This window comes from Sparus aurata, chromosome 1 (assembly GCF_900880675.1).
Source record: "Sparus aurata chromosome 1, fSpaAur1.1, whole genome shotgun sequence".
Lineage (NCBI taxonomy): Eukaryota > Metazoa > Chordata > Actinopteri > Spariformes > Sparidae > Sparus > Sparus aurata.
Window position 1 is genome coordinate 36,698,717 of NC_044187.1, and position 16,921 is coordinate 36,715,637.

General features: G+C 38.6%; 1 protein-coding gene across 11 annotated transcripts in view; it reads right to left on the reverse strand.

Annotated features, from left to right (window-relative positions):
* The window catches only part of LOC115588090 (teneurin-3), a 742,469-nt gene that overhangs the window by 12,688 nt on the left and 712,860 nt on the right, over positions 1–16,921 (reverse strand). For all 11 annotated transcript variants that reach the window (XM_030428416.1, XM_030428484.1, XM_030428503.1 and 8 more), the window contains 10 exons: positions 16,386–16,524; positions 16,148–16,253; positions 15,571–15,713; positions 15,071–15,249; positions 9,557–9,661; positions 7,577–7,707; positions 6,020–6,189; positions 4,081–4,207; positions 1,028–1,225; positions 616–675 (listed from right to left, as the gene is read on the reverse strand). In XM_030428416.1, coding sequence (XP_030284276.1) covers positions 616–675; positions 1,028–1,225; positions 4,081–4,207; positions 6,020–6,189; positions 7,577–7,707; positions 9,557–9,661; positions 15,071–15,249; positions 15,571–15,713; positions 16,148–16,253; positions 16,386–16,524 — 1,358 coding nt within the window. The remainder of the gene's footprint in view (positions 1–615; positions 676–1,027; positions 1,226–4,080; positions 4,208–6,019; positions 6,190–7,576; positions 7,708–9,556; positions 9,662–15,070; positions 15,250–15,570; positions 15,714–16,147; positions 16,254–16,385; positions 16,525–16,921) is intronic.

The window sequence follows — 16,921 nt, forward strand, 5'->3', positions numbered from 1 at the left end:
GTTTTAATTACATTACTGATATTTTAAATATCAGCGTAAACATCGTACTCCATCTATTGGAGAAGTGGTTTTCAAAACATAAACTGACAGACACAACTGACAGAATCAAAGGAATGGTCAAAATGCTTTGAATCCAGGGTTATCGCAATGTCATTTAAAACCAGGGACGTAAGCAATACTATAGTATTATAGATAGGCCTGAATCCAGAATAATAGGCTGTGAGTACAGAAAACAAGCTGACTGTTATGGCAATAATTGTTTAAATTGATTTAGTAAGCAAATGTATGTAAACTAAGGACATTACGGGCCATGGGGGATTTTCAGGTGGAGATTTATGAGTTAAAAATATGTGTTACACATTCGCTAATCAATGGTACTGAGAGGTTAAGAAAATGAAGGATCCAAATTATCAGCAACAATTGATTTTCTATTATCAATTGTAAGAAGGGAATCAATAACTTTTCTAAGACTAAAAGGACACATTTATAGTCATGAACTACATGAACCTGAGAATAAACATTAAAATCAAATCATACATTTACACAGAGATAACTCTTAATAATGAACTGATTTTGGAATGAATTATGATAACTGCATAAAAAAAAATCATATACCTGTCTGCGATATTTGTACAATATGCGACGGCCAGTGCCTAGATGAGCAACTCTGAGGAGCTGGAAGGAGAGAGAACAATCAGTGGAGATGAGCAATTTAGCTTAAACATTGTTCAAATCAAGATCAGATTAACTATTAACAAAAACGTATCACTGTTGTAAAGAAAATAAAAGTGAGCTAAAAATATGACAGGTATACACTTAATGTATATTCAGTTATTATCATCAAGAACAAAAGTTTTTCTACCAGTTTTTCTGATGTTGTATGAAAGAAGCACAAAGAACAAAGTAAAAAAAATAACAAGGAGGACGAGAAAGTCTATTAAGTGAGAAAATATACTGCAGTGTTATTACACACACACACATACACGAATCCCCATCCACACACACACGCACGCACACATCCACACACCTGCCCATCTTCAGAATAGTCCACGGTAACAGAGGCGTTGCTCTCAGGGGGGTTGTAGATGTTCCTGTAGTATCCTATGGATCTGATGGTCTGCATGGTGTGTCGAGCCACACTTGGCATGGTGACCGCTGACAGACGGTCCCCTGAGTCATAGTCGAAGATGTATTGGTGCTGGCTATGCAGCAACAAGACCATGGACTGTTGGAGAGAGGGCAGACAGAGCAAAGGAAATACAAAAAATGCAATCAAAAAAGTAAAAGATAGGGAGTGGTACATCGACACACATTATGTTTATACATAGTTGTGGTACATCCTATGACAACATATAGATAACATTTTTTAACAATATTTACAATATACTTTACATATTGAGTAGCTGAGGGCAGGGAGAAGCCTCTATATATCAGAGAAGCACTAGAGTGAGAGTCAAATATATGACATGGGTAAGCAAAACATCAGACTTTCACACAAATCTTTGTGTCCGATTACAGACCAAATTAACCTTTTTGTTTACTGTAAAGCACAATCTTTCCCTAAATGTCTTTGTTGACTTGCCCTAACAATAATCTTGATTTTATCATAAACTGGTTGCCACATGCAGAGATTGTGGGAGGCAAGAACCTGTAAAGAATTGGCACTGGACATAAAAACAAACAAACAAACAAACAAACAAACAAACAATCAAACACAAGTACATATGGCATAATCTGGGGTTTCTCAAAATCATCCACTATTGACACTCTTCCCTGGTGACAAAAGTGGTTAGTCAAAGGGAACTGCTGCTTAGATTTCTTGAGAGCTCCTTCAAAAAGCAGTTTTTTCCACCAAATGTCATTGTATGCGCAAGTGAGTCTTCCTAATCTAATGATTGCTGGTCCAAAGTCGTAAACACTTTTTAGTGTTTAGAAAAATTGCCCATATTGCTTTTTACAAGATTGCATCTCAAATAAAAGTAACATGTGGTGAAAAAGTTTGTCCTTTGCACTAACTTTCTACATACTAGATTATTTAAAAAAATTATGATATTAACATTTCTTACTGCCAGAGTAAGTCATCTTCACAAGTGGGGATGTTTTAACATTCACACACCAGAGCACACAGGAGGCACGGACAGGTAAAGATGAATTTTGAAAAAAAGCAGCAATTGAATAAGATATGGCCTGAATATTTTTCAGCTCCACTTCAGGAGAAAAAAAGCCTAACATTCCCTATTATAGGCAGACAAAATGGTAACGGTAAAGGAAACTACAACAATAAACATGTTTTTCGCAACTTGGAAGCCCAGCTATGTAATTTGTCCCATGGGCACTTTCCTTTCCTTTTCCTTGCTGCGCTATTGGGCCTGGGCCTTAGCACACATAATGTAGGTCTGCAACAGAATGAGGAGAACATCTTTGTAGACTATTGTGTCATCAATTTCATCGAGGAGTCCCAAACAAAATTCAAAGCTATCACTTTCATAAATCCTCTGGGACCTGGTGAAAAAACATGATGAGAAGACAGATCTCATCTATAAGAAGGGACAGAAGCAACTCTTAAAATGTGAGAAACATATTTAAAGTCATGTTTTCTCTTTTGTTATATGTTTTGCATATTTGCTTTAAACTCTTTTACTTATCAATCTGATCTGATGCTGTAATTGGGAACTATGACAAGTTAAGTTCATGTAGAGTGCAACCAATTTGCTTATTTGACTGAAGCGGTTAATATTCTTTAGATTTACTACTGTTGGGTATGGTTGTTTTTTACCTTCACTGTTTCATTTAATATGAGATGTTTTTGTAAGTATTAGTTGCTAATAACCAAACCTGCCCTACCAGGGTACCCAAAGGTATTTTCAGCTAAGAGAAAGTGACAGATAGAGGAAGGGGGTGGATATAAAACAAGTACAAGATAGAGTAAACATGTGCATGAAATAACATATCTTCTTTCATTCCCTGTTTTGTCTTTTGTCTTGTCACCTTTGTACTCATTTCTTCATTTCCTCATTTCTGTGCTCTTTTTCTCCTAAATTTGCCTTTACTTCATTCCATTCTTCATGTAGCAGTTTCTCCAGTTTAAAGAGATCATACCAAACCCACAGCTGGGTGGTCGCTTTTTAAGATCATAGCCACTACAAATATAGTAATTTAGTAGTTTTGTTTGTCGTACCTTAGACAAACGTACAGGTCGTTGGACTCCGTTATCTCTTCAAATTTCTTCTTTTCCTCTAACGCCTCGCATCACTCCCTGATCATCATTCCTACCCCTCTTCATACAGTTGTTGTTAATTCTGTCTATGTCTAACATACTTTAACTCTGCTTCCGCCATCTCTTGGGCCTTGTTTCTACAGTAGTACCTCAGTCTCTGCAAACCCGCCTAAATATCTGTCTCTCTCTCTTTTCCTCAATCTCTCTCTGTCATTCATTACCCTCACCATGCACAAATAGGGACCACTGTTTTTAATGGTTGAGCTCTTTCTGTCTGCCCCCCCAAAGTAACAAAACAAAAAGCGTCCTTTTTATACCTCCAAACTTCTTCTTTTCCCTCATTTCCTGTGTTCTGCAGTATCCCCTCCTCTCCTATTGTGTCTCCTCTTTTTCTTCAGACAATGGTTGCTGTCTTCCTGCCTGCATTAGCTTTTTTTTCATACTTATTTGTGGGTCTAGCCTGCCTAGCCTTGTGCTATGGTAATGAAGTATGGTGTCCACTCAGTCAACATAGAAATACCCATTAGGACAAACTCTCAACAGCAACTTTACATGCATAATTCTGCATATACAGTTCACATCTATGCTGAAAAACACAGATAAATGACTGTAGACACCCACTGATTATAGACATTCAAAAGGGAGTGAGTTCTGCATATTCAGCACTACATATTGGAGCAAGATGTTGTTGAATTTTTGTCTTGTCCTCCATGAAATAAAACATATACATCCAAAGTGATGCTGCAATGATTATGAATGCACACATAAAAGGCTGTTATACACAATGTTCTCAGTTGTATATTGATCATACGGCAGTTAGCGATGTCTGCAAGTACTTTGGCTTTGCTTATGTCATCCTGTACCTTATCCAGGTAAGTGTAGCTCCACATCTTTCCATCAGCGAAGACTCTGGATATGATCCTTCCCTGACTGTCGTACTCCCACTTCTCCGTGGTTGGGCCTCTCTGAAGGCCTGTCACCTGTCCCGTACTGGACGCACAAACACATACACAAATATAAGATTCTATGGAAGGCTAATGTCTGGTTGATATCAGGATGTGTCATATTCAAATCATGTGTTTCCAGCTGAAATTGAGATCGAGGTTCCGTAAAATTACAGTGTACTTAACAACAAAGTACATCAATGTATTTGTGCTACAGCTCTGAAGTTACAGAGGCTGTTTCAAACATTACATAACCTCGATGAAGGTTCTCAGTCATCCATGTCATGATAATTCTGTGCTAATAATTTGCTAGTGCTAGTAATTTCAGTGCTATATCATACGTCCCTGGACTGGTATCAGTTTCTTGAAGACGTTCCACTTCTCATCCAGGAGGCTTCTTCAGTTCTGAACTGAAGCTCCTCGGATGAGATGTGAAACATATACGCCTACAATATAGCACTTAGAATTACAGACGCCATACAATCCCAAAATATGTATAACCCTAACCTAGAAGACATCAGGTGAAAACCCCCATAGTAGTTTCAGGGCATTTTAAAACCTACTGTATAGGTCGGGGGTGTCCAAACTATACCTGCCAGACATATGTTGTCTTACACCCTCATTTATAATGACCATGAGTTACAATCACAATTATATTTGACCTGATTGTATCAAAAGACAATTGTAAAAGATAGATGTCACTATAAGCAGATTGCTTGCATGCTTTTTCAACACCAAAGAGGCTATGTCAGTCCGTAGTGTTTCATGATTTTGAACAAAGGTTCAACACAACTTCCAATATACCGCCCTCCATTGCAACAATACCAACCACTGCTGCCTTTTTCTGTCACGATCCTGCTTTTGTGATTCTGTTATTCCCTGTTTTATTTCTAAATTGTGCCCTCATGTGTTGTGTATTGCTTTTCAGTTCCTCCCATTGTTTAATCCTCCCCTCCCGTGTGTGCCCACCTGTGTCTCGACTGTCATCAGACTTGTATGTGTGTTTATATAGTCTGTGTGCTCCCTCTTTGTCAGTTCGTCTCAAATCCTGTGTTTCTAACCCATGTGACTTCCAGTGTTTTCTGGTTTTTGTTTGTGGCTTTATGTTTCTGCTTGCTCTCATGATTCTGGTCTAGACTTTGCTTTTGATTTGTACTTTGCTCTTGTGTTGCTACGTATCATTTCAGTTTTATAGCTAGCCTTTTGTTTCTCAATACGGCCTGTGTTCCGTGTGTTTCTGCGTTTGGGTCATCATCTTTTCATTAGCAAGTGTAACATATATAATAAACAGGGCTGAAGTTTTGTTTTGGATTATATTACACTGTACAGGTGTATGTCATAAAGTGCTCCAGTTTTCCCAAATAAATGAAAATGAGGAGGATAAAAGAAATGGCTCAGCAATAGAATATAGACAAAATGGTACACCACAAAGTAATTAAAACTCACTCCTTCAAATAGATACTCTAATAAATTGGCTTCATGGTCAAGCATTGCACTTTATTTACTCTGTGGCCAATGGCATGAATATTTTGGACACTCCTTGACCTTTGGTTTTATCAATATATAAATATATTGTTACTACGATTGGCCATAGCATTCAAAGGACTAACAGACGTAGATGGGATTGAGTGGGTGAATGACACTGATAATCTTGTTACATTGCAATACTATGCTGGAAAACCTGTGTTCCTGGTATTCATGTCTGTCCACATCACCTTCCTCCCATGGAGGGTTCGGCTCTGACCTGTCATGGTTGCTTGTCACATTCATTGAGATATTCTAATGCGTTGTCTGTCTAGTGTCCCAGATATGAATCCCAGGAACAAAGATGTTTTACCCCCCAGTAAAAAAGGCTTACCTGGAGTATGTCAAGTTAACTGACAGCAGCTTGCTGCTGGGAATCCAGAGTGTCGGATGGCCTTGGGTATCATAGATGATCTTCAATAAGAACTTTCTGTGGTCATCGTAAATCTTTTCAGTTCGCAGCGAACGATCATAATCCACAGACAGCAAGTTCCTACCATTCACCTGAGGGGGTGGAGACACAAATATCCATTGAATGAATAAAACACCTTGCCAACACAGCTTGGTTTTGATATTGAGAACGAATTTGTGATCTTTGACCAAATTACACAAATCACTTGAAAAGGAGGGACGGACTTTGTTAATATACATGTTCAGATATTTCTCTCTAAAAAAAAAGTTCTAAGAATGTTTCATAATGAAATATTAGCTAGCTAGACAAACACTCAAACAACAAATAAACCCAGGTGTTAAATTATTGGCGGTTAAATGCAATATCTGCACCTCAGCCTGTGGATCGAAACAATTGCTGGTCCAAGACCCATAAAACACTAGCGTCACAGAGCCAGCTAGCCTCTCGTTATTGCTTTCTAAATGAATTGCTGTTTGTTTAAACTCCAATTATCAAACACAGGTTCAACACTTAATTCACCTTTTGGGTCCTTGAGCAAGGAGAAATGCTAAGATTCATCCAATTCACAGACCCTTTTCATTAAATAGAGAGTCTTGCTGGAAAATGTTCAAGCGTAATTTTTCCTCATCTCTTTATTCAGCCACTCATTTATTTGTAAATTAGCACTAGTTGAATGCAGTGAGGTGAATAAAGGGGGCAGACAAGGAGGATATTGGGATGGTGGCTAGTTGCCAGCTGGATTAAAATCAAAAGCAGTGGGATAACAGCCAAAAGTCATGCAGTGTGTGGCACACCATATCAGGAGAAACAAATCATTTTGCGGGTTGGTATAGCCTGTTATTTTGTGCCTGATAGATATGTGGAACATGTGGCTTGGATTAGGGGTTGATGGTTATTAGAAATCAAAGAGACTGAAAAATTACATTTGGATTGATTTTCATTTCCAGAAAAAAAAAAAAGACTGTAAAAACCAACAGCGATGGAATCCAATATACAATTTACTCAAGTACTGCGTGTTAGTCCAATTTTTTACTTTATACTCCCTCTTCACTACATTAATGCGTTACATGTAGTTATTAGTTACTTTGCAGATTCAGATTATTCAGTGTTTATAGGTTATTAATTGTGATGTGTTACCAATTAGATAGTGTTGTGGACAGGACATTGTGTAAGAGGGTGCTGCCTCAGAGCCAAAGTTGCACATTTGTTGTCACATCTGACAGAAAAATCCCCAAGACCAATAATCAGAAAATGCTGAATATTGTACCCCATCATCCACCAAGGCCGATAACTGGTCTGCCCCTAGCTTGCATACATAGTATACACGCTAAGGGTCACCTTAGCACAAACATTTACAAAACAAAAACAAAAGTATTTCCATTAATTTACAACAAATGTCATTGCTTGTAGTTTGCTTGTCCCTATTAAAGCTTTCTAGTGTTCTCTGTATATGGAATGTTTCAACTGGACAGCACTCACCCTGAGCTTCCTCCCAAAGACAATTACTTTTCCCCGCGTCTGTTCCTTCCTGAACCTCCACTCCACCAGGTTTTGGCCATTCTCTCCTGGCAGTGTCATGTTGCGTCGAGCTATAGTTGGGTTAGCAGCACCTACAAAGTGATATGAATAAGGATGTGAATACCAAACATGTTTTAAAGTGAAAACATCTAAAGCTAAATATACAAGGCAAATTAATATGTGCTGTTCACACACACATTGCATCTGCTGTGTGTGTGAATGTTCAGCTCAGTCGCCAGAATGAAACGTTGTCAGTTTATGTTTCTGCTAACCACGGATATGTTCAAACTTGTACCTACATACTGACCTACATATTGACATTTCTGCAATACATGTTGTATGATGTTCATATAACATGTTTATGACCTATCTGTTATGTTTGGAGGTGGAGGGGATGGTGGTGAGATAACAGCTAGGCAAGGATGCTGATAAGCCACTGAGCCCTGTTCCAAGCTGTGTTTTAATATTCATAAGACTGAAACCAAAGCATAGTTTTGATGGGACACTGGGACATTTCCAGCCATGTTTGTGTCCGCAAAGCTGGGTATCTTAAGCTCAAACAAGAACTTTTCTAACCTTCACCAAGTGTTTTTTATGCTAACTTTTTAAAGCCCTAACTAGATCATAAGCACAGAGTTGTCATCGTTTGATTAAACAAAAAGGATAAGTTTCGACTTATCTGTGGTTTACGAAAATGTACAATGCCAAAATGTATTCTGTCTACTGGGTTGACATTTTGGGACCTGCCTGCTTAGTTTATTTGACAGTTTGATTATTCTGATTCAGTCCCTTTAAATGTTGCATTTTTTTCAAATTGTTTATCACTTCACTGCAATATCCTGCAATTCATGTGGCGCTGCATACCTTTGTATGGTGGATGTTTCATCATCCTTATGATCATCATGCTAGAACTGTAATATCGCTGAGCTTCTTCCATTACTAAGATGAACATATTGCTCAGACTTGATTTTGCAAAATTAAGTCCACAACATGGTCCATGTGAATTTTGATTATGTGAAGAAGACATTAGATTCTCCGAAGGGTTACATTTATCTGCCGTCTGTCACTGTATGTGACACAGTTGTATGCGGTTTACGTCTTCTGATGAAGGCCATTTTTTGCAAATCACATATGATATCTGTTACTTATCATTGCTACCAGCTATTTTCCAATATGCCATAGAGCTTCATGTTGAGATGCACAGACTTGACACTTGCTTTATTTGGTCATCACTTCAATGTCTATTGTGAAAGTTATAATGTTGCAGTGTTGTAGTTCCGCTGCAAATGCAAGCTTGTATATCTGAAAAGTCTGCCCTATATTACCATGCAATAAAACATGTTTAATAAAATGTATAATGACAGATCACTGACAGCATCAATCATATTTCAAATCTGCAGAAGCTGGTTTTTTTTTACATTGTACTATGATGAATGCATCAGGGGCTATGTGCAAAGTAGAACAAAATTCACATCTTTGAGTCTCAAACATAACCATGGTACACTGGAAACAAATTAAAGTATATGTACAGTGCACTAGCATTTTTGAAAATGTGAAAAAATCATGTGGCTTGAAAGATAACCAGATCAAAGTGATATTTTCTGATAATCTCAGTAAATATCCAATCAAAATGTGTTAAATAGCTGCATTTTACTGGATGATGCATGGACAACCTTGTGCATGAGAACAACCCACTATGAACCTTTCAAAACCATGCAAAAGCCTGTCAGATGGTGTTCACCTGCAAGTTATCATATTTAGTTGTATTGGCGTCTAGAGAAAAAGGCATGCAACATGCTGAAACTCTTTTACATCGAAATAGTCAGACAACAATAACAGATCAGTTTTAATTTCAACGTGCCTGTAACAAAATGATTTTGATATATAAGCTCTGATTAGTACCCATTTTAGATACAGCGTAATGTACTCAAGACTGCATACCTGCTAGTATATGGGGCTCTGTCTGGTAGTGTGTGTCCATCCCATTTGCATAGATTACCCTCAGTGAATGGTCATTACCCACCTGGTAGCTGTTACGAAGCTGGTCTAAATGAGACAGAAAGAACACTTTCATGAACAAACAATATTTCACATTGATTGTGTTTTCAATGTGGCAAATGTCAAAGCCTCTATTAAAAAACACTGTATCAATACTTATTTATAACAAACTGAGGGTGAAGGATAGGAAAAAAGACAAAGAGAGGAGAGCAAGAAAGAGCAAGAGAGGGAGGGACAAAGAGGGCTAAATGTATGAGGAGAAAACAGTACAATTACTTTATGTGGACATTGTTTGAACTTGCAAATGGCTATTAACATCCCCCAGCTTTTTTAATTAGGTTTCCCTTGACCTTTTTCAGGGCTTATGTGTGTGTAGCTGAGAAGGAGGCAGAAGCTCACTCGACTACAGACATGTTTACTTCTTCTTAAAATATCTTTTATTTAGTGTATCACCCAAAAGTAAGAGCTGTTGAGTTTTCTTTACTTTAGAAAGATTTGTTTATATCTACATAGGGAGCAAATCTCCCTTCACGGAGGTCGCAATCTTGCACCGCATTGAAAGGTAGCCTAGAACGGACAAACCTGGCAGTAGTTAGGACCTTAGGGAAATGCACTGGTGGAGAAGGAGAAGAAAAAAAAGACCAAGTAGAAGAGTGATGCTAAATGAGATCGGGACAAGCGACAGCACAAAACAACAATAAACTTTGGAGCTGCCTTTCACAGATGGAAATCTCTGATGATAGAGAAATGTTTGTAGAGTGAAGTGTCCTGCTTTCTGCTCGATACAGATTAAAACTGACCATTATATATACTTGCACTCTCTGCTTATGGCACAAAACCTAGATAATGTACAATGTGTATCAGCAGTACATTAGTTTCACTGAAAAGAAATTATGCTATGTATAACGTTAAATGTTAGCACACTATAGCCTCTGCTTGTGCCTCTCAGAGAGCTGGTGGTAACGTAGCATCAGCAAGAATTATTTAGATGAATCCTTGTCTGTTGCAGTGAGACAACACATGGAGCAATGACAAAAATATATTTAGGGCTGTGTGCTGAAGACAATCAAATAAATTAAAGTTGCAAGCAGCGATGATCGGGCCCTCGCCGCCCACGTCTGTTGGGCTGTGGCGCTGTTGGAGGGCATACATGTAGATGTCTGCCTGTGCACGCGATTTCTGTCTGAATTGGTGAAATAACACTGCCTTCGTCCACTAGTGGCACTAGAGATCACCCATCAATTAAATGTCACGTTGTAAATTATGATGTGTAGAAAACAACCTGTAAATGTCATGTAAATCGGATGATGTTTGTCTGCACTGCTATTGGCTGAGAGTAAATGTGTGGCTTTTGGTTTTACTTCTGCTTTGTTTTGCTTGCCTTTATTGTGTAAAGTACTTTGTGCTTCATATTATTTGTATGAAAAGTGCTGTATGAATGAAGTCAGATTGATTGATATGAGGCTGACTTCCTGTGTCCAGTGGGTCCACAGTCCACTTATGCATAGATGTATTTAGGGCAAAACCCTCTACATGTGTGACCAATAAGGTGTAGATGGGAAAGTGTATGTTGGAGTTATAAGGACTTCCTGCTTTATGGTGAATGTATAGGTAGTTCCCCCCTTTGATGAAATGGAAACTTTGCAAGTGTTGTAAGTGACCGTATTGTTGTCTTTTTGCGTGAAATATAACCAAACTTTAGAGCACTTCTGCCTCGACGCTATGTTTGCTGCGCTCTGAACCAAAACAATGCAGCGTTTGTGTGACGTCATGACGCATTTTCAACGAGCGGAACCGATAAGCGGAATCGTTAAGCAGGCACGCTAACGATTCCGAGGAATCAACTCACCAGGCACCGGTTCTTAAGATCTTAAGGTCAAGAACTGGTTCTCGATTCCCATCCCTACTTGTGATGAATGTGCAAACTTTGGCGTGTGTAGGAGTTTGTCTGTAGGTGCAAACTGGGAAAAGCCATTAGGGGGCGCTACTGAGCTGTTGTGCCACACCTGAGGACAGTTGTGGTATCAAATTAAAGTACTCATGAGTATGAACCTATGTGCCAAATTTGGTGAGTCTGTGAACATCCTGAAGTCCTCTGAACAGTGTCAGCAAAATGAAAATCAATGCACGCCATTCAAGATGGCCGACTTCCTGTGACGGCAAAAAATTCCTAAAATTAATCCCTGGCGATATCGATGAGACCTATGAGTCCTGCAAATTTCATGAAGATCAAAGAAGGTTTTTGGTCGCATTACCCAGCATTAGGGGACACTATGGAGTCCCCTGGCCACACCCACACCCAGTCATATTGAATCATAAGCATTTTCACCAGATGTGATGTGTGTGCAGAGTTTGGTGAGTTTTGAAACAATAGGGTCCTTACACTGATAGTGCTCGGGCCCTAAAAATGATAATTTTAGAAAAAATAAATAGAAAAGCACTTTGACAGAGGAAAAGAGAGAAAGGAGAGCGTGACAGAGTGAGAGGCTTTTAGTTGTTGGCGACACCTTTGCTGAATAAAAGGCTGCTTGTTTGACTGTGTTAGCAAAGTTGTCTAATGGCTAGTTTTCCCTAGTGCTCACTGCCCATTTCAACAGAGGTTTAGAAGGTGGCATGTTTCAGACAGATGTTATCATAATATAGCTTGATGTGCTGTTACTGTTCTGAGGCTTGTGGAAACTTTGGTGCCTGAGCACGTGTGTTTACTTAAAAACACAGGTTTTCAAGACACAACTTTGTTATAACGTGCTGAGTTTTGGCTGACGGAGAGCAAGTGAGTAAGTGTGTCTGTTGTGTTAAAACTAATAATTTTAATCTATACTCGACCTACATGCTTCACAACTACTAATATTGCTGATCCGTCACAATGTATTGAAATATTCAAGCTGATGTGTGCATTTATTAGTCAACTCACTGGTGTGTAGCCTGATGAAGAGGCGAGCAGAGAGCAACTTATGCGCATGAAACAAAGACAAACTAGTGAAGTAATATTTCAGCAACAGAAGGTCTTCAGGTAAAAGTGAAGACATGAAGTCAGATGAGTCATCTGATTTAGCCACATCTCTAATCTTAATGTCTTCACGTGATTGGACAGCGCAGATGTCACACTGGGACTTGGGACATCTGTACTGGATTCCTCAAATCTCAAAGACGCTGTAACATGTTGATTCTCTTTATATTTACTTTGTGGCATAACTGACATGGTCTTTAATGCTCATACACACAATCTGCTTATTTATTTTCCAGATTATAATGTAATATAGGATCAGGGTAAACTGGACCAACTCAAGTTTCCTTCTGGGCAGATCACTGTCTCAACTGGAAAAGCCTGGAAGCACTGTTCTTTGATTTCTCCAGTGCTTTCAACATACATACACTTCAATCTACCTATTCTTTTATATACTTCTTGAAGCTCTTCAATTTAAGCTTCAAGCTCTTAACTTCTTCTACTACTTTTTACACCTGAAGCATGGGCTGGTTTTAATATTTCAAGTTTAACAAGTTTTTACTTCAAGACATTACCCTTGAGAGAAAGTGTTCACGCATTATTTTTGTAACTTTTGGATTTTTTACCTTCAACTTTTGTTAAAGTCAATATAGTTCTGCGACCTGACTTTAAGTGAAATCTAATTTGAAATTCTCGCGTAGTAAGTAAACCAAGGATAACTTGATCGGCCGATGAATCATCCCTCAGATATTTTAGTGGAGAAGGCTTATCAGTCAGAGCCTAAGAATCCCCACTCAGAGCGACTAAAGAAGACCATCATCATCGTCATCCTTTTCATCAAGACTATCCTCATTAACAAAGACGTTACGGTGACCTGCTGTTTAAGCGACCGTGCAGCTTGCTGACTCTCCAAATGACGCTCAGACAAGTATCCATTCCCTCATCCTACTGGATTGAGTTGGTGTCCCTTTGGCTCTGAATTAATATCTTTGATTTTAGGAGAAATTTGGTTAGGGCTCTGTTAGCATTACATTATTTTCTTAATATTTAAATGCTTTCACCACCCGCAATTTAACCATCAGCCAAATTTCATTCATAAACTCATTACAAAAGTCATTAGAGGCTTAGCATATTTCTGTTACCTGTAAATTTTGCCATTTATTTAATTTTGCCATTTCATTCATTTAATTTTCACTCATTTATTCACTCTGAACTATTTAGTCAAATAAATATATTTAACCCAATGTCGTTGTCTGTGGAGGTTTGTTTTAATGTGGAGAACCAATGGTAACTGTGTGTAGCAGTCACTACTTCAGTTATGAGATTGAAACTGATTAGAATTAACTGATGTTGATTTAAGTTAACCTTGATTGATATTGATAAATTTAACCTTGTCTAGTCAAATTTGATTAATTTCCTCCAGATTAGTCAAAGAGATAAAAGAACGGAGGTCTTGCCCTAGTCACGAGTGCTTTATCTTTCACAAGTGATGGATAAATTACAATAGTGTTTCCCTACAACAGCTAATTGTGTGAGAGGGACTTAATGAAGAACAGAGATGGATTCTAGACCTTACTAATTTCTAAACCCTGGCCATTTTCATCCAGAGCTGCCTCCTAACTCTAAACAAGTCGTATTGGTTTTCCAGCACAAGAAAAAGCTTTGTACAATATATTATGGATGACAGCACACACATCTTATTAGAGCCTGCCCATAATACTACTTGAACATTTACTGCATTTGTCCTTGTAGAGCATTTTCATCAATGTCATGTCCTGCATTAGCAAATGTTCCACAGCTTTCCCAATATGACATCAAAATGACTAACTAGAGCAGCTCTATTAGTTTGTTTATCATGTCTGTGTCGCGCCTACACCTAATGCGATTTCACATTACCTAGACCACTTTAGATGATGGTGAGGAGGTGAAAAGATAAATCAGGCACATGAATTGATGGAGAGGAATTCTACATTGGTCGGTAGCTTTTAATAACTTATACATTTCCAATCAATACTGGCCTGCAGCGATGGAGGTTCTGCTTTTTCACATTCCAGCACATGTAGCTTGCTATGAAACAAATCTCTGCCCGCCACTTGAGGCCTTGTTTCAACTGGCTCATTAGTTCAGATTTAACAAGGGCATCAGTGCTAAACTATTGCTTTCCCACGCAATAAGAATGTGGAAACTGCAGGTTGTTTCCCTTTAAATCTATTATCTGAGGGGATGAATTGACAGATAAATCCATAACTCACGTCCTCATCTTGGACGTTTTAAGTGATGGTCACTGGCAGTATTTTATGTAAGTTGATGGTTTTTCAAGTTGCACTTTCTAGGAAAGAGCTGCAAGCACACCATTTTTGATTAATGAGGCAAAATGCTGCACACATCTTGAACAAATGATTTACATCATCATATCCACGAGTCCTCGTAAGCACTGTGGTTTGGAAACTTGACACACTCTCTAGCACACCTGTCTTTCTTATTTTGTCACACACACACAACCACCTTACCCTGCACCAAAGTGTAGAAGGAGTCTATTGATGACAAGTTGGTTGTTATGGAAACGTCCTCATCCCTCCCTGATGTCTCAATGTCCACAGCAACAGCCCCTGACGACATGTCGCCGTGGAGATTGGTCACTACGCCGGTGGGGAAGGTCACATTAGTCAGACGACCCTCGCTGTCATAGCTACAAGGACAGGATGCAGGGAGGAGGAATGAAGGCACATTAGTTGCCATTACTTTAATTTACACACAAACAACTGAATGTGCTACATTTAGGCTGAAGGAAGTGGAATTTGAACTGGATCTACCTTGTAAGAGATAGAGCCAGAAATTAATAATTCATTACAAGATGGAAATTTTAAATTTAGCTACTAAGTCGATTAAGTAGGTTTTCAATTATTTGATGTGTCTTCTCAAAATTCCACTGGTCTTCCAAAAAGATATAGAGATATAAAGATTATGTACAGCATATTTACTCAATTATAAACACAGTAATGCTGCTCACTCATAAAAAGTAGTCCAGCCTATCTGGATGCTCTTGGTAGCCAGTAAGCCGCTGTTGCCATGGTAACTAAACAAGACCAGTTCCTGACCCTGAGCTGTCAGAGTCTTCAGACCCCCGTTAGTCCCGATGGTCAGCCAGATGACCTATACACAAGCAAAAACAGTCTGAAGTAAGGTAGGTAAGGAATACCATTTCAATAACAGAGACATTATGATAAACAGTTCATTGGCTTACCTACATACAATAGGTGTTGAGTTCTAGATTAGTGGTTTTTAAAATAAATATATTTCAAGTTTCAATTTTTAAATGTCCAGACATTTTGTGAAAATGTAATTTGTTAAAACAACCCTCTGTTTTCAGTCCTTTAAAGGCCATTGTAACTGATACTACTACTACTAATAATAACTATGATATTTAAAGAAATGGTTGTCTGTGTTACTCTGGAAATCTAATTGTAACTGTTGTAAGCCTAGTAAACTGTATTTTGGTTTATTTTGATAAATACTCTCAACACAGGAAAGTTATTTCTATCCAGTTAAGCTCTGCAGCATGGCAAAAAAAAAATTGCTCATCTCACCTGATTGTCGGGGGCAACCACACGTACAGGCAACCTGTTGGTATCTCTACGGATACGGAGGGTGTTGCCACTGCTATCTGTCACTGCGGTTACATCCTCCTCATTGCTGAGAGAGACAGAATCAAGAGAGGAAAATGACAAGAAGGTTAAGTATTTCAATGTTTTGCAATTACATTCATCTTCAATTATGATACATTTTTGTTTTTTTCCACATGTGTTCACGCCCACACACACCAACCTGTAGCTGAAGTTGTATTTGTAGTCCCCAGTAACAAGAGACATGGTGAACTGATGAGTCCCATTTGCATCAAACACAAAGAGCTCTTGAGAGGCTGGAGAAGCCACTTCATAGGAGCTTGGACCTGAAGCAAGAGAGCCTGAAGACACAGGCAAGCATACAGTCAGTCAGAGAGACTTGTGATTTCTATATTTCATTTGTTTTCTATCATTATTTGTATTTTATTTTATTATTTCTATTGCTATTTTTATTATCAAGCACATCTTTCCAACACCCATCACAATCAACCATGCTTCAGAAAGGCTCCTTTGAGACTATGCACAATCTAGCCTGTAGTATACTGCTGTGGTAACCGTTAACCTTTTGAAGACTTTGAGACCACATTGTCAGTGCATGCTGTGTGACTGCTGGTTAAACCCAAAGACACACTCATTAACAATGGAAAATATTAGCTAAAGTGCAACAGGTCATGAGTTTTTGTCTCTGCCAGGGCATCTCCCGACTGGCCAGCCAGACCAGCAGGAACCAAACATCCC